At 37.9% G+C, this 21243-nt stretch overlaps 1 protein-coding gene across 1 annotated transcript; it reads left to right on the top strand.

Moving 5' to 3' along the window:
- Positions 1–653: 653 nt before the first annotated feature.
- On the top strand, positions 654–19332 carry LOC113539605 (inter-alpha-trypsin inhibitor heavy chain H3). The gene is made up of 22 exons (XM_026935474.3): positions 654–814; positions 1681–1844; positions 4729–4833; positions 5044–5206; positions 5414–5530; positions 5695–5823; positions 5988–6104; positions 6339–6507; positions 7890–8000; positions 9208–9389; positions 9483–9662; positions 9946–10073; positions 10158–10357; positions 12336–12470; positions 12617–12631; positions 15388–15423; positions 15719–15832; positions 15934–16032; positions 16926–17094; positions 17703–17851; positions 18285–18360; positions 18452–19332. Exons 1-22 carry the CDS (start codon positions 740–742, stop codon positions 18564–18566), a joined length of 2748 nt encoding a protein of 915 aa, XP_026791275.3. The 5' UTR covers positions 654–739; the 3' UTR covers positions 18567–19332.
- The last annotated feature ends 1911 nt before the right edge of the window (positions 19333–21243 follow it).

The raw sequence follows: 21243 nt of genomic DNA, 5'->3' as shown, positions 1-21243 counted from the left end.
TTTTTAGAAGGGATAAAGACTCAGATGATGTTATAAGCTGTTTAATTTGTAGGATCTTGCATTGTGAGAGAGTACATGCCCCATACCAAATAGGAAAACAGCTGGCTGTGACACTTTCTACGGTCCACCATTAAAGCTAGTAAAGACAGCAGGAGGGTGGGGCTTGTTCAGGCCAGAGATGTGGTGTTGTGGTTCCAAGTGAGGTCTGCTGTGATGTTCACACCAAGGAACTTGCAGGGAGCATACAATAATTCAGCAATAATTTCAGCAATAGTTAACTGAAAATTAAATGAACTCGTCATACTGCTCAGCAGTAGCAAAACACAATCCAAAGAATACAATCCTGAAACAAAACACGCAGCAAAACACAGAAATAACTAAAGACTGTAATCATTACCACAAAAGCTCCAAAGCTGAGCGCAGTTAGCTTAAATACACAAAACCGGGCACCGTCGTACATCAGTAGAGTTTCCACAATTCGAAAAGCTTGGCTTTGCCACCTCACGCACGAGCAGATGACTCATGGATAACCTCAGTAAAAATCACACCCGAGATATCAAACACTCAAATGTTGAGGGAAGATTGTTCATCATTTTTCTAAGCAAACAGTATGTTGGCTGTTCAACCCTAGTGTAAGGTGAAAAGAGCAGACTGGGAGGAGCCAGAGTGATCAACAGCAATGATGGTTTATTGAAAAGCTAAAGTGTGTTTGTTAGACCTGAGTGCTGTATGGGACACCATGGAGCAAACGACAATTGTACTAATTGTCTTTGGATTTTTACTTCCCTGCATCACCTCGGCCCCAACCAAGCAGGTAAAGTCAGGGGGTTTTCCATGAGTCACATGTTTTTTTATTAATTAATTAATTTTTTTTTAACAGTGGAAGTCTATAGATTTAAATCATTGATCACTGATAAACATAATAAGAAAAACATAAGCTCGAAAAACATGACGAGGAGATTTAGTGAAGCTAAAGATGAACTAAACAGCTTTTTAGCTTATAGTGCCTAACCTAATTGTGCTTTTGAGTGGATGTGCTCATAGCAGTTTCACAATTTTAGATTTTATTCTTCTATTTTCTGACTAAAATGATTTAGAATTTTTTGCAGTTGTCCATAAATTCAAGTGTGTTTTCTTTATTGTTGGTTTTAAGAATCTCTTTGCAATGGCCATTAATAGAAATTCAATACCTAATTAAAAATATGTAGCAAACGATATTCTATCCTTTTTTAATGTAACATTGGTTTCTGTTATTAAAAAAATGGTATTAAAATACGTCATCCTGAAACTGTCATAACATTTTAAAATCAAATAATCAGTAAAACAAGACTACACTAGACAGCACTACAGGGAGCTTGAATAGCAAATAGTTGAGCAACTTTGGGGTGAAGGTCCACTGACCCTTTGTTGAAGGATAGATTTGTTTGTGTTGCTCTGTGTGTTTTGTGGAAGTTACTGGAATGGAGTGTTTACCTCAAAAAAGCCACAAATATACACTATAATACTTGTGTGACTATAAAAAAATTCTGTCAAAAAAGTGAATTTATGTCTGAATATCATATTTGCTGTGAAAGATCTGTTCATTTTTATTCACCTATAAGTTTTTTTGCTTATCCATGCTGAACATTGGACACTGATCTTAAAAAAAGGCCCAATTGTGCTGTTTTTCCCTCAACACAGCAACGAGATGTTGACATCTACAGTTTCCACATCAACTCTACAGTAACCAGCCGCTACGCCATCAGCGTTATCACAAGCCGTGTGGCGAACAGGATCAATGAATCCAAAGAAGTTCATTTCGAGGTCAAGATACCAAAACATGCTTTCATCAGCAAATTCAAGATGTAAGTCAAAGACAAAGGTGTAATTTTGACAAGTGACCTACGCCGTACAGAATAACTCACTACTGTACATTTTTCTTAAAGAAAAATTTATTTGCTAAAAAATGTCTAGTAATGGTTCATTCTCCATTACATTAAACAGATGTACAAGCATAAAACATTAATTAGATAAAGTCCAAAAGGTAAATCCAAGCTTATGTTCAAACACTTACTCCACTGGCAGACATAGGCAGGTAATTCCAAAAACTCAGACTCAGGCAAAAATCGAATATCGAATCTGTACACAAAGGACTTCATGTTTGCAGTAGATATAAAAAGTCAACACACCCCTGTTAAAATGGCAGGGTTTTCATGTCAACTCTTTTCCACCTTTAATGTGATATAGCAGCCAGCACAATTCAAGGGAATACAAATAGAAAAAAAAGAAAAAAGAAAGGAAAAAATGTATAACATTTTTTAAAAGGAAATTTAGTTGCATAAGTATGCACACCCTTTTATAATGGGCCATGTGACTGTGCTCAGAATTAACCAATCACTCATGTTCCTTTAACTCATGTTCAACGTAATTATCATACACCTGTCATCAGTGAAGTGATTCTGATTAACCCCAGATAAAGATCAGCTGTTTCTGTACAATTTTCTTAACATCATGTTAGTTTCATCCGATGGCTAAAGCCATGGTCTGTAAAGAGCTTACAAAGCATGTGCAGGATCTCACTGTTGAAAGGTATCAATCAGGAGAGGGTTACAAAAGAATTTCCAAAACATTTGATGTATCATGGAACTCCATGAAGTCCATCAAAAAGTGGAGAAAATGGGGCACCACAGTAACAAAACCAAGAACAGGACATCCCTCCAAAATTAAAGGAGCTGCAGGAATATCAAGCAAGTACTGCTCACTCCCTGTATGTGACAACAATTTCTCATATTCTTTACATGTCTGGGCTATGGGATAGGGTGACTATACAGAAGCCCTTTCTCATAGAAAAAACATCCAAGTCCACCTAAACTTCGCAAAAACATACCAAATGTGTTATGATCTGATGAGACCAAGGTAGAACTTTCTGGGCTTACCTCTAAAAGATATCTTTGGTGCAAAAATTAGACAGCTTATTACCCAAAGAATGGTGGTGGTAGCAACATAGTATGGGACTTCTTCTCTTCAGCTGGAATGCTGTGAAGATAGAGGGAGTCATGGATAGTTCCAAATACCAATCTATTTTGGCACAAAACCTGTCAAAGGGATGGCTTCATAAGAAGAAGATCAACATTTTAGCCCTGATCGAAATCTTATCAAAAATCTGAAGATTTGAAGAGGGCTCTGCACATGAGAGTGTCTGGAGCATGTAAACTGGAAAGACAGTTTAACACTATTTACTCTGAAGCTCTCTGGCACTCATTCGGGACACAGTATCACAGGACCAGACACAGTATCATCAGGAACAATACTCATCAATATGGAACAATATTCAACTGAAATTCACGAAATCTTCTGAGCATCTGGTGTTATGATATTTGAAAATCTCAACTCTCAAATTACTGAGATGTCCCACTATGACACCAATATCTGTCTATCAACAGCACCACTTTGAGCACTGCTGAATCTTTCAAATTTCTTCTACACCATTACAAACATCCTTAACATGGAGGAGAACATAACATGCCCAGTCAAGAAGGTACACAAGTGATGTTCCTTCTGAGGCAGCTGAGGAAACTAATCTCAACCAATAATGGTTCAGTTCGACAGTATCCTTATATCCTCCATCATTATGTGATTTCCCTCATCCACTTCTCAGTCCAAGAAACTCTTATAATAAGTAATCCATACTACTGAGAATTATTCACCACCAGACCACCTATCCCATCTTACCTTGATAAACTCTACCTCCTACAGCCTGTGCTGCCCCCAAACACTTAAAATCAGTACAGTTGATATATGCCCAATCCAGTAAGCAATACTATCTTTTCCTGTGCAGATGTACATCTTACTCTGAGTTGTTTCAGCTCTCTTTTTGATGGTTTCCTGGGTAATATATATCTGGTGTTACTAAATGAATTTTAATAAAAGGGGACCCCCTATTTGTGGATGCTGTGTTATCTTGTTCTGAGGCTGTGAAAACAGGAGGGAGCACTAAACTGGGGAGAACTAGTGGAAAGAATGGTGTCAATGAGGATTGAGAGTTGGATAAACTGCTCATTAGGGCACACTATCTCAGTTTACCCCTTTAATAAACATTATTCAAGGGAGGGCATTCCCATTTTTTTTAAATGTTTGGGTGATCAAAAACCTCACATTCTGAAAGGTGCTCAAACTGCAGGAAGTTCAGAGTGAACAAGCACTGCTCAGGAATGACAGCCGTGAACCAGGACAGAGTAACCTCCGTAATGGCAGAGAGTGTATGGCATGCTCAGACACTGCAACCCTCAAATCATATACTTTTTTAAATCTAAGTTATGAAATAAAAGCTTTTGTAGTAAAGTACAAACTTGGAAAACAATCCACAAACCGGTACACAAAGACCTGCACATTTAACTAAAGAACACAGTTATGATTTATGCAGTGTGGCAAGATTTTGCAGAATAACATAGAAACCGTCTGTCACCAGAGTGTTCACAGAAAGCAGGTGAACTACAGTAAAAACTTCAACCTCTGGTGGTCAGGTGGGGAACTACGAGTAGCTGGCATGCATGACATGCAAATTTAGTTTCCATACAGGTCACAGTAATATTAATGATAAATATATTTGATTTGTTTATAAGTATATAAGATTTGTTTAATTTAGGCCTAGCATTAAGTCACAACGCGGGAATCCTGAATTGTGGTTTAACTGCATGGAATAACATTGAACCCTTACACAAAAATCTGTCTAAAAAACCTTCTGATCAGGACCATAGAGGGAAAGACGTATGATGGAGTTGTGAAGCAGAAAGAAGAAGCACAGCAACAGTACAGTCAAGCAGCATCTCGAGGAGAAAGTGCCGGGCTTGTCAGGTACCACAGAGACAGAAAAAAACTGATTACACACCTGTATTATTCCAGCCTGTTGACATAATATGGTTTATATTTCACATTATTTCAAAGTAGATTAAAAAATTTATTCAAGTCATGAATTCATGTCTCTAACCGGCTTAATGAACTCGCATAAACTCTAATTACTATACAACTGGCATAAGCATTGATGATGCTCGTTATGGGCTTCAGCTCAGTAGGAAGGACTCTGGAGGAGTTTAAAACCTCAGTGACAGTGGCGGCTTTCAGTAAGGTGACCTTTGAACTCACTTACGAGGAGCTGCTAAAGCGACGACTTGGCAAATACGAGTTACGAATCAATGCCCAACCAATGCAGCCTGTGGCAGATTTCAAGGTGATGTAAGACCTAAACGACATAGAACGACTTGTTCCAAATAATTTTTAAAGCTTTACTGCTAATCTAACAAGCAGTAGATACAATTTCAGTAGGTGATTTTTGCATTATAACAATGTTACCTTCAGAGATATGGTTCAAATACAGTCAATCCAGCACTGTCTGTCTAAGAATTTCATATTCATATTCATATTGTGTCTCCACTAGATTGATGTCTACATTAATGAGCATCCAGGTATTTCCTTCCTGGAGGTAAAAGGAGGGCTGAAAACTCAGGAGCTGTCCAGTGCTGTAATCAGTACTCTGGCCTCGTCTACCAAAGAGGTGAGAATTGAACATTGAAGTTATGCTTTAGAGAACCACTTAAATCAACTTCAAAACCTCTGTCATTTAGAATTTGGATTAATTAATTAATATTATTACATACTGAAATACAATGGCAACACACAGCTAATTAAATTAATGTACCTACTCATTTGTATGTGCAGGCATGGGTGAAATTTTACCCCACTCGCGAGCAGCAAACAAAGTGTGAAGGTTGTGGAGAAAATGGACTAAACGGAGACCTGCTCATAGAGTATGATGTGAAGAGACCAAACCAAAATGGAGAATTGCAGGTCATTTATAGAAACATAATAGCATAAGTGAAAAGATTAAAGTGTCAGTTGTTTCTGAGTAAAGCCATACATGCCCTTCCCACTAATCATTAGAGTTTCTCATTTGAGATCTGAACCAACAAGATTTCTCATACTTAAATCAAATCCTCATTGACATTTTTCAGGCATCAAACGGCTATTTCGTCCACTACTTTGCACCCACAGATATTCAGCAAATCCCAAAAAATGTGGTTTTTATCATTGATCGAAGTGGCTCTATGCATGGCAGGAAAATTGATCAGGTAAACATGAACAAATGTGTTATTTATTCTATGGGAATTTACATGTTATATATTATAGTATATCTGAATATATCTGGAAGCTCAAATATAGATTTCTATACAGAATATATAGATACAGTAATTAGATTTAATACGATTAAGTTATAATGAGTTTATATCAGTTAGCATGTACATGTGTCTATGCAGACAGCACACACATGCAGATGGAATTACTGCTGATGTTTGCCATTTTAGACTCGTACAGCGATGTTGAAGATTTTGGGAGATCTTGCTGAGGATGATTACTTTGGCCTGATAATCTTTGACTCTGAGGTAGATGTCTGGAAAGCTGAACTCCTGCAAGCCACAGAGTGGAACGTGAAGCAGGCAAAGAACTTTGTGAAGAATATTAATGATCGAGGAGGTACAGTGATTAGCTTTCTTGTCTGACTGTTGGGAGTATAGCTGACAGGGTTTTCAAAGTAAAATGTCTTACAGAACTGTAATTTTAAAAAGCTCATACTGTTTCAGCTCATACTGCTTCAGTGATTAAGGAACTTAATAAAATTTTAAGTTTTTCTCAGTTTCTACAAAAATGCATTTTATTTTATTGAATTGTATTTAAAAATTATGGCTTACATTGGCCATGTCATGCAAGTCAAAGGAGCTGACAACCAGGTCCTGCAATACCCACCAGCCATCCTGCGATGATGATCTGACTATTTTGCTGGCGTTTGTGATGAGGAATTCCCACACCTGCCAATACCGAGCCCCCCGCCCACCTCCGGACCGGCACCACTGATCATGAGCCCAGAAGTGAAAAAGATGACTGCCCACGATGATGTACCGGATGTTGAGTCTTGAGACTCAACATCAAGAAGAGGGAATATGTAGAATGTGGCCCACAAACCGATGGCACCATACACATTGAAGGCCAGGAGCTGAACAAGACCACCCAATTCAAATACCTCGGGTCCCTTGTCATCTCGGAGGGCGACGCCCTGCTGGACACCCGAGTTCGTGTCAATGCAGCATGGTTGAAGTGGTGATAAGAAGATGCCAATCCACCTCAAGGCCAAGGTTTATAAAACAGTTGTTCACCCGTGGTGCTGTACAGAGCAGAATTCTGGCCAGCTATGATGAAACATGACTAGGTGCTCCACATCACGGAAATGAAGATGTGATGGTTGCTCAGAATCTCGCAGCTCGATTGGGTCATGAATGAAGATGTAAGGAAGATGATGGGAGTGGCACGCATCACAAACAAGACGTGTGAAGCACAAATGCATGTTATGCGTAGCTACAAACACTCCATTGCCAAGCCCGCTCTCTGAATCGACCCTGGAGGACACCGATAATGCTGGAGACCCAAAAAGCACTGGATGGACCACATCGAAGAAGATATGAAAGCAGGGGACAGCCACTAGGAAAGAAGTAGTTTTTGTACATATTTTGAATAATGTGCCTAGTATTTGAATAGTTGATGAAATAAATCTGTACTGAGGAGTCCCATGTAATTTTGTTTTATTATTTTTTTACAGCTAAAATGGTCCCTGACTGAAAAAAGTTTGAGTACCTCTGTTCTATGTGATTAATTATTTAAGCAGGGTAATCATATAACTCTTTTAAATTAATACGTATATACGTATTTTACAGACAAAAAAAAAAAGCTTCGACTGCAACAAACCATGATCCAGTCTGGTCTGCAGAGACAAAACATTTTTTATGTATTTATGTTTTTTAATATATACTGTATACTGTATTTATAATAACTTAAAAATGACCTGTTACTGATCTTCCCCTCAGCCACAGACATCAATGCTGCAGTGCTGAAGGGGGTGGATATGATCAAGAGATACCCCCGAGAGGGCTCTGCCTCCATCCTCATCCTGCTCACTGATGGAGACCCCACTTCAGGTACTAAACATTTACATTTTTTTGGCCTATTATTAAACGTGGCCTCTGAAGGCAAAGCCTCTGTCTCAAGCATCGAAGACTGAGCCTTTGTGTTAGACCACCACTGCACTTTCATCTTAAACAAGACAACAGCTTAGTTTCAAGTTATGAAAAACAGGTCAAGCAGTGGTGGCTTTTTAAATACTGTACTTGTAAGAACAGTTTTAACAGGGATTCAGTTTTACTTTTACAAGTAAATATGTAAAGACAGGGGCATATTTTTAACATTTGTTTTACCACCACATTTCTTTTGGTGTGCATTATGTAGATTTGTACAAGGCACTTAAGTTATTCCCTATACAGAGTGAATAAAACACAAATCTATTACTGTTATAATTATTATATATTCATTTGTACCTCTGTAAATTTGCAATATTCCATTTTTTGGAATATTCATGGTTCGGGGATTTTTTATTCATAATCAAGGATTTTCCCCTGAATTACTCCCTAATTTAATCATGGCCAGTTCCCACCCATCAGGCAGCTCTCCCCTACCACACGGCAGCTACCATCCAGGGAGGGCGAAGGCTATCACGTACTTCCTCTGAGGCACGTGAAGCCAGCCGACCATATCTGCTGCTCACGCAACGTCAGGGGAAAGTGTAATGTGCTCATACACACCCCTGATTGGCTAGCGTCACTGTGATTGATAGGGGACAGTACACAAACTAGCATTTTTTGGATAACAGGGCGAACGCTTGATGTTGTGCCACTCAGGAGCCACCACACACTTTTCTGAGTATTATGAATATTGTCAGGCATTAGTGAATTGATGACTATATAACTGTTTCACAAAGTACGAAGGGAACATACAATTTTTGTACAAGTTGGAGACCTTGGAGTTATGAGATTTTAGCTGACAATTCTGTCATTGTAAGACAATTATCTATAAAGTCTTTACTTTAATACAGTCAAAGCAAATAAGCTGGCTTTATATTTTTCCATACTTTAAGTCAATGTTTTGGTCTAAAATACCTTACAACTTTAGCGGCATGTAAATAAAATATTTATAACAGTAGTACAGACAGTGAGATAGAACCTTATATTCCATTGCTTTGATACTGTGACGCATACTGTGCATCATAAAGAGGTCTTAAAGTAGCATGTCATGTATAAATGCATTTATTTACTCCATTAGTAACTTAATTAGTATGATTGTTTCCTACAGGTGAAACAAACACACAGAGAATTCAGGAAAATATCAAAAAGGCCATTGGTGGTAAATTTCCACTTTACTGCCTGGGGTTTGGATTTGATGTAAACTTTGATTTCTTGGAGAAAATGGCTCTGGAAAATGACGGAGTTGCTCGCAGGATCTATGAGGACTCAGATGCTGACCTCCAGCTACAGGTATGACACACTGTGCTAGCAATTTTCAGGTATGTCCATTTACACACTGGATGTTGGCAGATATTCAACTCCATTTCACGCTTTCACGCTTAGGGTTTCTATGAGGAAGTAGCCACACCGCTCTTAACTGATGTCCAACTGAACTATATCGGAGCAGCAAATCTCACCCAGACCAGTTTCAGGCAGTATTATAACGGCTCAGAGATCGTGGTAGCTGGGCAAATCACAGACAACAGCCTGGAGACTTTCCAAACTGAGGTCATCGCAATCTCAGTAAGATCATCACTGCTCTTACAGTTCTGTTCTTCAACTCCAGTTTCCTGTAAATCTGCTGCTTATTTATCCTTTTGAATCAAACGTGCAAGGGGTAGAAAACTGTAAATGCTACAGCCTTCCTCATTCGGATTCTGAGAATCCTGTGTGTACTGCTGAGATAAAAATGGCTCCAAACTGAGTCTTTATCTGTATAAGCAGAGCATCTGCTTTACAGGTTCCGTGATCAGAAAAGAATAGTTTGTAGTTCTCTCTTCTCCACTTTTAACATCTTTTATTGCAGAAAAACACAAACGTAACATACCAGGACTCCGTGTCGACAAAAGACGTCATTGATGTTTTACCACAACATGAAAACTTTATCCAGAGGCTGTGGGCTTATCTTACAGTGAAACAGCTCCTGGAGAAAGAGTGAGTGTTCAGCCCATTTAATGCCTTATATAAGGAAATAACATTTTAGAGTGTGTTTGTGACGTTTGCATTTGTGTGTATTAGAGTGGCACTCAAAGGAGAGGAGAAAGAAGCAGCCAGAAAAAAAGCTCTGGATCTCTCTCTGAAGTATGAATTTGTGACTCCACTCACCTCCATGGTGGTCACTAAGCCACAGGAAGAGGAGACACAGGTTGCTCATAAACCCAAAGAAGGGGAAGAGCCACCCACATATCAGCATAGACTGGCCCACCTGCCTCCATTGCGTAAGTGGAGGGATATGGTAGACAAGAACATTTCAATTATACTTTAGCATGTGATAGCAGAAAAAACTATAGATAAAAGTTATTCACATAAAAGTCTGTGGATAACTCCTATTTTGATGATAACTTAATATAGTGTATTACTCACAACCAGGCCGATGATGAAAAATAAATATTTGTACCGTAACAGGTTATACAATGTTATATAAAATTTGATGTAAAAGCCAGGGCTCCAGATTAACTTTTTTAAGAACCATCCCTAGAACCATCCCAAAACTTTGTGCCATTCATCCAGAACTGAAAAGTGACTGTCCCAACTATTGCATTACTTTTGTTTACAATAGGGTTAGATTTATTTTTCAGTTTAATTGTTTGTACTGCTGTAACATCAGCAATCAGATGCTTTTGGATTATTCCGACTACAGATTTCATATAATTATGACTAAATCATCACGAACAGAACAATTATACATACAGCAATAAGTATACTAAGTATTATCTGAAAATTTATTTTCTGAACAGCCAACGCAATTATACTCAAAAGAGGGAGTAAAGAGATAAAGAAAAAACAATCCAGGCTGCAGATTACTTTAATATGCTACAGCAAAAGCTGGTGTCTTGAATACACTACTTTTGTGTTTCAGGTTACTCAAATATACGAAATAGTCCGCTCCTTTCTTGCAACTTTGACCACGCTGTTGCTGCTGTGTAATCGCCGCACCACTGTTGCCAATTCTTTTTCAGAGGAAAGAACTTCAGAAAAGTCAGAAAGTCACAAGTTAATCTCATAGACTAATTTGCATATTAAAATTCATCATGATCATTACTATATTAAATTATAAAATTGGGTACAGGAAGAAGGAAGATTTTCAATTAGAATATAATAAACTACAATAGAATAGAGTTTTATCAGAATAGAAAATAATAGATCTAGATACAAAATACTCTACTTTCTATCAAGAATGCAGACAAAAATAAGTAGTGACAGTAAGTAGTAGTGAAAGGTGAGTACTCATTAAGGAAACAGTTACTTGCTTTTATTATGATCTGATGAAACCAAGGTAGGACTTTTTGGGCATGATTCTAAAAATGTTTGGTGCAAAAACCATATAGCTTGTCACTCAAAAGACACCATAGCTATGTTGAAGCGTGGTGGTGGCAGCACCATAGTATGTGGCTTCTTCTCTTCATCTGGGACTGGGGCTCTGGCCAAGATAGAGGGAATCATGGATAGCCGTTCTCTGTTAGAAAGCCGAATATAAAGAAAAATTTTACCTTCCAGCATAACAACCCAAAGCACAAAGAAAAACCAAGTCAGAAAAGGAATGGCTTCAGGAGAAGAAGACGAATGTTTTGGAATGGCCCAGTCAGAGCCTAGATCTAAATCCTATGAAAAAGTCTGTGGAATGACTTGAAAAAAGGCTGAAAGAGCACTTTCCATCACCAGCTAAGTAAATACATGGTTAGCTCACTTAGCTACCTAATCTAGCCACCATGTCACTCGACACATACTGATACGATTAACCAGAGTAGATTACTTTAAAAATGTACATGGCTTACCGTTAATAGTACATTTTTGCTCAAATTTCTTACCTCATCATATCTTTTTGACTGCCAGCACACTGATGTCCACTTCACGTATTATTAAAAATCGCAACTGGGATGCGCAGTTTTCCCGCTCAGCTTACCACTGCCAGCATAGTCACAGGAGAGTGTGACATCTGAATCTCCATATCTGATGGACATGGCAATCCACCAACCACAGCTTAGAACTAGTCACTTTTTTTGGCAGCAAGCTAAAGAAATGTCCTTTCTTAACACATTAACACACCTTTCTAACATTCAGTAACCTGTTACTTTATATATTGTGCAGGAATTAAGTGTAAATGCACACAACATTATCACCACAAAACCATCCTAAAGCAGATTTTACATCGTCGTGTATATTGTTTTTACTGTCTCTGGGACATGGGTCATGTAGGATACCCAGGTCTACCAGGTCAACCAGGTCTACCAGGTCTACCAGGTCCACCAGGTCTACCAGGTCTACAAGGTCTACCAGGTCTACAAGGTCATAAAGATGATGCACGTCCACCAAAAATGTTATATTTGTTAGGTATGTGTATACATGCCACTTACCAATTTTATGTGAACCGATCATTTTTACAAATTTATAATTGCATTGCATATAATTGCAATTGCATTTTAAACCAAGTGTACTGATTTTTTGAATTTTTTTATTTCATGCTTGTTTCACTGAAGACTATGATTATGGCGGTAAGTCGATTATGTTCTTCATATTAAAGCAGTAATCTAGCCTTATTTGACAAAACAACTTTTCCAACCATGAATTTTAAACTGTTTTTAACACCTCCTTCAAAACTTGGAAGATATAAAGTTGGAAGATATATGACTTTACGATGCCTTCTGGGCACGTTTTGCTAAAATGCACCTGGTCCTTTGTGAGGATCGTCTTTGCCTGGTGCAAACGATTAATATTTACCTCATCGCCTTCAGTACTTTCCATCTTCTATAGGTGTGCTTGTGATCCTAAACCCCTGTCTGAAGTGTCTTCCGTTAAAATTCACACTAAACAGCTAGAGACAGAAACAGATATAAAATACTTTGTAAAAAACTCAGTTTAGACAAATTCATGTTATTTTCTCTTCTATTATGAAACTCTTGCACTGAAGAGCTAGTTTTAATGAACATTACAAGTTGAACAAAAAAAAGTGAGTTTTTTTCACCTGAGTTTCGTGTTTGCTTCACACACGGTGATCTGATCATATCATTGTATAATGGATTTATGTACAGAAAACTACAATCATGGTATTGTGTTCTTTGTGAACATAAATTATGAGGCTTATATCAGCTATAATTCATCATAATGGCCAGTTTAATCCTGCAGGATCACACACTTTCTCTTTCTACCTTCTTCTAACAGACTCCCAGTAAAAACACAATGTAGGTGATGTAAACCACAGCAACTCTGTTAAAATAAAAGCTAAAGCTAAAACTGTGGATCTAAACCCTGGTTAAACTGAAGTTCTTTGAAACAAATGCTGCTGATCCTGCTAAATACAGACAAGTGCAAACACTTCAGAAATGCTTTCAGTGAGAGTTCACTTGGTTTATAATTAATCACGCAGGGTTTCTTTTTCCTCAGCAGTTTTTAAAACAGTTATGCCCAAGTTAACTTCTATTTATTTTTCCTACACTGAAACCTGAAGCTTTCCTTTGTCTATGCTGTTCTATAGTGTGTAAAGTTTTGTAAACTGTGCACGACGTCTTAGCATGCTCACAGATATGGAGCTCCGAGAGAGAGAGAGAGAGAGAGAGAGAGAGAGAGAGAGAGAGAGTTTGCGTGTCTGTGTGTGTTGGTACTCATGGGCCTCATTTAGCAAGCTGAGTATGAACGGTCTTTATGCGTGAATTATTCGCACAATCATTTACACAAAAAATTTAGTATTCATAAAAATCCTGTAAATTTAGAAATGCATTCCTTCTTTACTCCCGCATGTATAATCCGCACCCGCAATAATCCGCACCCAGCTGACCGTATACTGTGCTCATTTGCTGCCCACTTCATCACACACTCATACACTCATCTTTATCCTATATGATGACCTAAATGGTAGGTGGACCTAATAAAACAGCCAAAAAGCATAGCTACAATTAGCTTCAAACTAAGTGTATTTTAATACTATAAATAATATTTATATCAGATCCACATCAGCTCATACCTGATACAAATATATCCATACAAGCTCTCTGCTTCTTACGTAACTTCACAACTTATTAAAACTAACAAGACCATTAATAACTTCAAAAACAGTCTTTTTTTATTGTGTGTGTGGGTACAATGCATACAATGTTTTGCACCCATGTAGGTACAATGCATCTACAGGTAGGGGTGCACTTTTAATTAAGTACTTTTATAGTCACTGGAAGGATGTGAGACGTTGTATACGTCCCCCCTGCGAGAGGAACTTGCCCGCCTTTGTTATCTCTCTCAGGCTGATTGCCCCCAATTGCAACAACTTCCATTTGTACTGATACTTTGCACCAGTTTCCCTGGAAGTGACAGTTTTGTTCCCTTGAACACATGGGATGGAAACGGTGCTTTATTTGCAAATGTTTAATGCGATATTCCATAAGTAATAACTTATTCGCATAAGTTAAATTCTCAACTTGGATGGAAACATAGCTAATAATCTCCATTATGTCAAAGAAAAATAAGATCCAAACTTGTAACTCTATTCCTTTTAGCTTTAATGCTCTTTGGAGCCTATTTTGTCATTAGAAATATTTTTTGTATTTTCTATAGCTGGCCAGCCACAACGTGTGGTGCTGTTGAAACATCTCTCCTTGTTCCACATACCAGGAGGCGTGGCCTTGTATCTTGTATGGTTACATTATATGTTAGTTATAGCACAATCCTCTTTTATGCTCAGCTTGTTTCATTTACGGTATGTGTGTAAGAATTAAAGAAGCAACAAAGCAGTTGTATGATACAAGTTGAATGGCCCCACACGAGAGCCTTAAGATACATGAGATTACTGACGATGGTACCACTTAGAAACCGTGAAGGTGGCTTAGGACTGCAATTCCCAAGAACAGTTTTGCACTCAAGTCTCCATCAGTGAATAGTTGATAATTTAATTTAGTCTTCATGTGAAAACTATAATGAAGTTCCTGGTTACACAATTGCACTATTTCTCCATGTAGTACACAGTTATAGAAGGGAATGATTTATAATGGCACTATCCGGTGTCACTCAGATGAGGATGGATCCCTTTTGAGTCTGGTTCCTCTCAAGGTTTCTTCCTCGTGATGTTTCAGGGAGTTTTTCCTCACCGCCTTTGTCTAGGGCTTGCTCATTAGGGATACATTAATAAATTTAAAATTTATATCCTGAATTTATATATTTCTGTAACATATCTTTGTGACAATGTCTGTTGTAAAATCCCTTTTGACATTTTTCTCAAAAAAATGTTGTCTTCTTTCTGCTGTGTGTTAACTGTTACCCACAGTAATACTGGCAAGGGCTACTTTAGGCAGAGCTTCAGGTACGTATATTAATTCATATGCTTTAGCTGTGTGTTATATGAGGACCCGCAGTAGATTATGCAGTATGTGTATGATAGTGGCTCTGCAGTAAAAGATAAACAAGTTAAAAGAAAATTTTATGGAAAAGATGAAAACCTTTGTTTTATGACTATTTATTTATTCATTTTTTGACCCTGTAGCTGAGTGTACAGTGACTCAGTTTTGTTTCTGTGTTTAGCAAATGTTCATAAATTTTCTTTTCCCAATGCATTCTTATTTCAATGCATGTCTTTTTTGCCTGTTGCATGTCATTAGCACAGGACGTTAATGTAGGACAACAAGCACCACCACCACCACCACCACCACCACCAGATATCATGGCAACATTCATCAGCAAAACTGAAATACTTCCCACCTCAGCCAGTGCAGGTCCAATTACAGCTTTCATAAAATCTGCATTGACTGTATCTAACTCACATTCCATCAGTGTGCAGTATGTCATCATTCTTTACTCATTCCCTCTCTTGCAGTGAGCGGCGTGAGGTTCTTAATCTCTGCTCAGCCAAAACAGATCTGTTATGACGCACCTGTAGGCCAGAAACTCCGCCTCCTTTTGGATCACTCATCAGGTGGGCGATTTAAAGGTTTCAAAGGTGTTATTTGTCATATACAGTTATACAGGGTACAACGTATAGTGAAATGCTGAGTGGTTGACACCAGGACTGTGCAAGTTAAGCAAGAATAAATAAAAAGGTTAATAAAAAATACAGTATATTAATGTAATAAAAAAATATAGGCATAAAACAAATTAAAACAAAATAAAAATAAAAAAAAGGAAATGCAGTTAAATTGTAATAAGATGAAAAATATTATATATATATATATATATATGTGTGTGTGTGTGTGTGTGTGTGTGTGTAATAAAATATACTAATACTGCAAATTGTAGTGGTGTGCAATGAGTATAGTTTATAAAGTATAAAGTTTAGAGGATATGTATGTATAGGTGGCAGGCAGACAGTCTAATGTTCAGGTGGCATGTGCGAGTAGTAAGAGTTCAGTTAGTGGGAGTTCAGGATCCACAACCTCATAGAAATTCTTCGACAGAGGAATTTTTTCCAACCATTTTTTCCCCTCAACCGAGAAAAAAGTGACTGGAATACAGGAAGGCGCACAGCCACAAATACACGGACAAATCACGCTTACTGCTAACAAACTAATGAGCTACTACTGTAAAATGAGCTCCGCCTCCAGGGGTGGGACATCTACGGTTCTCGAGAGCATTTAATTGGACATCACAAAGTTGTGACTAGTTACGAAAAAATGTTGATCATTGTCCTGGAAGTGATGAACTATAACATTAAAATGAGATCACATCTAAAACTTTTTTCAGATATACAGGTTACAGTGGTACAGGTTTCCATAATTCTAATGGACAACATCAGTGTGATCTCAGGGGAACATTGGGGGATAGTGTATAACATTTCCTCTGCTCTCTCTCTTTCTCTCTCTCTTCCTTCAGACCTGTCTATAAATGGCCAACTCTCGGATGAAGGCTTTAAGCTCATTGCTATTCATTATAAAACAGCGAAGCTTCTCGTGAGCCCTGCCAAAAGCATCTACACTGATGGAGAGAACACTGTGACGTTTGTATGGGGGCAGCCGGATCCCAACAGCCACGAGTCAGACAGGTAAGAACGAAACTTTTCTGTCCTGGCTTGTAAGTTGTAATGTCAAAGCCAATATGAAACAATACACATAGTAATGAAATATTACTATGTGAAATATTACTATGTGAAACAATACACATAGTAATGAAATATTCTGAAGTGCAGGATCAAACCCCTGAGCATGGAGGCGTTAGGCACTGACACCACCTTCTGAAAAAGCATGCCTGATAATCAGCACAGGCACTGATGGTCTACCACAGGATCGTGGGAATTGGGAGCAATAATAAACCACTAGTAGCAGAGTGCACTCAAAGAGGGCTTTGATAAATAACATACTCTGCAATCAGGTCCCCGATGGTGGAAAAATTATTTTAGTACATTTGGCAGCCTTTGCTCAAGTGCTGCTGTAGCTAATTGCACAGTTTGCCTAAACAGATTCACCGGCCCCTGTCTGAGACACTAGACAGATGGCAAAAGTACAGTTATATACACACAACAGAGGCAGGACACTTGTGCTGTTTTGCCTTTCAAAAGTGTACATGTTTGAAATCCATATGATGCATCATTAAACCCCCACTGAGTGCTGGACATGACACACTCAACTAACTGATCATTTTCTCTTTCCACAGCATGTCAATTTTTCTAAGGAACAACGAATTAGACGTCACAATGGGAACTGTGCGTGTTGTTTTCCTCCTTCATAAGAAAGCTGGGGATGTTTTTCTGTGGCCTGTTGTTCATCAACAGCCAAAAAATGCTAACATCCAAGGCATTCTGGGTAAGAGACTGCACTAAAGCAAAGTCAGATTTGAACTCAAAACTTTCACTTTTAAATGATTCTAGTTCTATGGATTGGTGTTTAAATCAAGATTGGTAAAGTAGTGCAGAATCGCATTTTTCATTCAAAACAGAGACTCTCACTCATGTCCACCTGTGAAAACTGTGAGCTAGTGAACCGGCTGTTTGCAGGCTGAATAGCTATTTGGAATGACAGGAGGACACTGGAACCAAATTACATAATCATGTAGAAAGTTTTTATTAATGTTTATACATGATTTATTATTAAATCTTGTATTAAAGGTGTAAAGGTGCCCATTGTGCAATTTAGTGGTTTCTTCGAGTAAGTAAAATAATTACCTGTCAAGTAGAAGCAGAACAAGCAGCACTCACAGTATTGACAGTGACTCAGGATTTTATATTTGATATTCAAGGAAAAACTGATCTTCAGTTTGAGGAGCTCTCAGGATCAAAGCTGAAAATCAAGGACCAGGAAGTTAAGGCATTCTGGTAAGGAAATGGAGCAATTTGAATGCATTATGTATCATTTGTTACACTTTTGTGGATGATCTTAAAAAGCCATGTTTCTGTTTCATTATAGGAGCTCTGCCACTGACTACAGATTTCCTGCAGCCCCTACTGTGGAATGCTGGCTTGTACCATTCCAGTCTGCTCTGCAGGGGGAGCTTTCTGACTTCATTGTCTCACAGCTGTAGAGCTCCGCACTAAATATGTGAAGCTTATTTTCAGCTGAATTCTGGTTCACTGCTAAATCACTATTGAGTCCAAATACATTAAAATTCTTGTCCCACCTGCAACACTGCAGAGTTCTCTGGATCTTTACTGTAAAGTTCCAAGAGAACAAACTCAATTACATTGCCAGTCTCTGTACATTAAATACCATGAACTGTTGTTTATCCATGACCCTGGTGCAGCGCACTACCATACAGGAGTATGACACAAGAACTACATACAGTGCAAAACCCTTACAGTGCAAAATGATGCTCCTTTAAAGCATTTCGCCGTTTGTTGCCAAGTCTGAATGTGTGAACATTTCATCGTTACTTCGGGTATAACTGGTATAAAATTGCCTTTTAATTTAGATGGATGAATCCTGTGCAGAATCAGGGTCATTGATACTGAAGAAATGAAGTACTTTCACCATAGTTTTAGTGATGCTTTAGTAGGAGATTTAGTAAAGCTAAACATGAGTAGCTTTTTAGCTATTATTCTTCCTAAGACTTTAGTACCTGTATTGACTTAAAGACCTACATGATTTAGAATTTGCTCGCAGTTGGAAATTAACACAAATTACTTTCAAATGTGTTAAGATTCTCTCTGAAATTGCCATAAATTGAAACTTTATACTTAATTAAAAATACCTAGCAAGCTGCTTTATATTCTGTTCTTTTAACTGTCACATGGGCTTCTGTTCTTTAATTGTATTACACCACATCATAAATAAACTTTGCAAAAATCTGACTTTCATTTAAACACACAGTTCATCAAATAATAATTAAAACAAGACTATAGGCAGCACTACAGGAGCCTCCTAGGTCATCTCCTATAAGTTTTTTTTTTTTCGTTTATAATTGACGGACATGTTAGAGAAAGCTAAACTGTAAAAAAAAAAAAAAAAAAAAAAAAAAAAAAAATCCCAATCATACTCGTTTTACAGCTTCCACATCAACTTGCACATCAACTGTCTGTGATGGGGTGAGCATTTTAAGAAGCAGCGTATATCTGTAGCTGGCACTTCAAAGAATCTGCTACTTTAAAACAATGCACCTTAAATGCCTAAAGACGGGACTAAATAATGTTAAATAATGTATATGCTGTAAATAAAGTTTTTGTCTAGCACAAAGACTGATAGGTTACTATTACAAATTACTCATAGATAACTTATGCAACTATCACTCAAATATACAAAACTTTGTAAAATATACACCAAAATATTTTTGCCTACATTAAACAAATAATAAAACGTATGAGCGATGCTTCTCCGAGGCTCAACAAGACAGGATGCACGAGATTTAGATCACAACATTGTGACTTTACGTGACATCACCTGAATAACCAATAAGCAGTGAGTAGAAAAACAGTTGTAGCTGTTCACAACACAGAAGACATGACAAGATAGCTAGCCAAGTGTGAAAATGTAGCTAGCTATTTACTGGTTAAATATTTAATCTGGAATATAATGTTAATAGATGGTTCACGTTCACTGTCACTCCGTTCAGCACATAAACAATGTTCAAAGTGGCAACTAGAACGCTACTTTTCATATAATGACAGATAATGATTTACGATTTACTTAGCATTCCACTCCATAGCATCCACCATCACGTCCAAATCCTAACCTTGATACCGAATAGTTCTCTGGCTCTTTACACCTTTTACTGTGTGCTTTTACTGTAGGCAGTAAACACAATTGCAGAAGTGAATTCGGGGAACTTTCTATTGTTTGTCTATCTGTGTACTTGAATAGAACTAGATGTTATTTATCCATGACCGTGGTGCAACACAAAACAATAGAGAAGTATGAAACAAGAACTTCAAACGGTAGGAAAAAAACCCTTTATGGCTATGATCTGTGCTATCGTCTCATCGCACCTAAAGACGTTCCTGGCGTCTGGCTCGCATTCTCGTTATCAGTTATTGAAGAAGCATTTAAATGTGAGGTGACTGCATGTTGTGCTAGCACTGGAGTTGTATAACAGTTTCGTGATGCATTTTATAATATTTTCCTTTGTTCTATTACTGCGTCCACACCTTGTTTTTCAAAGGTTTGTCTAGCATTTGTTTAAGCTAATTAATATGCCTAATAAATAGTTCCTACCTGCAGCCAGACCACATCCTTTATATCATTATATCTTTAGATCTTTAGACCAAAAACCTACTCTACCTGCTTAGCCACTGTGCAGTAGCAATTAGTCAAGCTGTATAAAAATATTCCATTGGGCTCTGCACTACACCGTACACAACAATAACACAGGAGACAGGTGCATCCTGACAATAAAATAGGTGTTGTATGTTACATAGTTGTTATTTCTATTATAAGAAATGCTTATGCTGGGTGAATGGGAAGAGTGTCTGGGATGTTTTCTATGTAATTGCTCATTTCAGTTGGGTGATGAGGGAAGTAGTCAAAATAGTGAAAACAATGAAGATTGTAGTCGTGAACACAGGAGGACTGCAAAGCCGAGCATGATTAGCTTAAATACACAACAAATGGTGCCACTGTAGCGCATTACAGACTCCGTAATTCCAAAACCTTGGTTCTGTCACCTCCTAAGTGCCCCAGTGATAATATTCTTCACTCAGGTATAAAAGCACTAAACTGTACTTTTCCCTTGTCACTGGGATCTATTGTAAAAGAGTGTCTTTTAGTAC

This window comes from Pangasianodon hypophthalmus, chromosome 20 (assembly GCF_027358585.1).
Source record: "Pangasianodon hypophthalmus isolate fPanHyp1 chromosome 20, fPanHyp1.pri, whole genome shotgun sequence".
In the NCBI taxonomy this organism is placed as follows: Eukaryota; Metazoa; Chordata; class Actinopteri; order Siluriformes; family Pangasiidae; genus Pangasianodon; species Pangasianodon hypophthalmus.
This window is presented reverse-complemented; position numbering and strand designations above follow the sequence as displayed.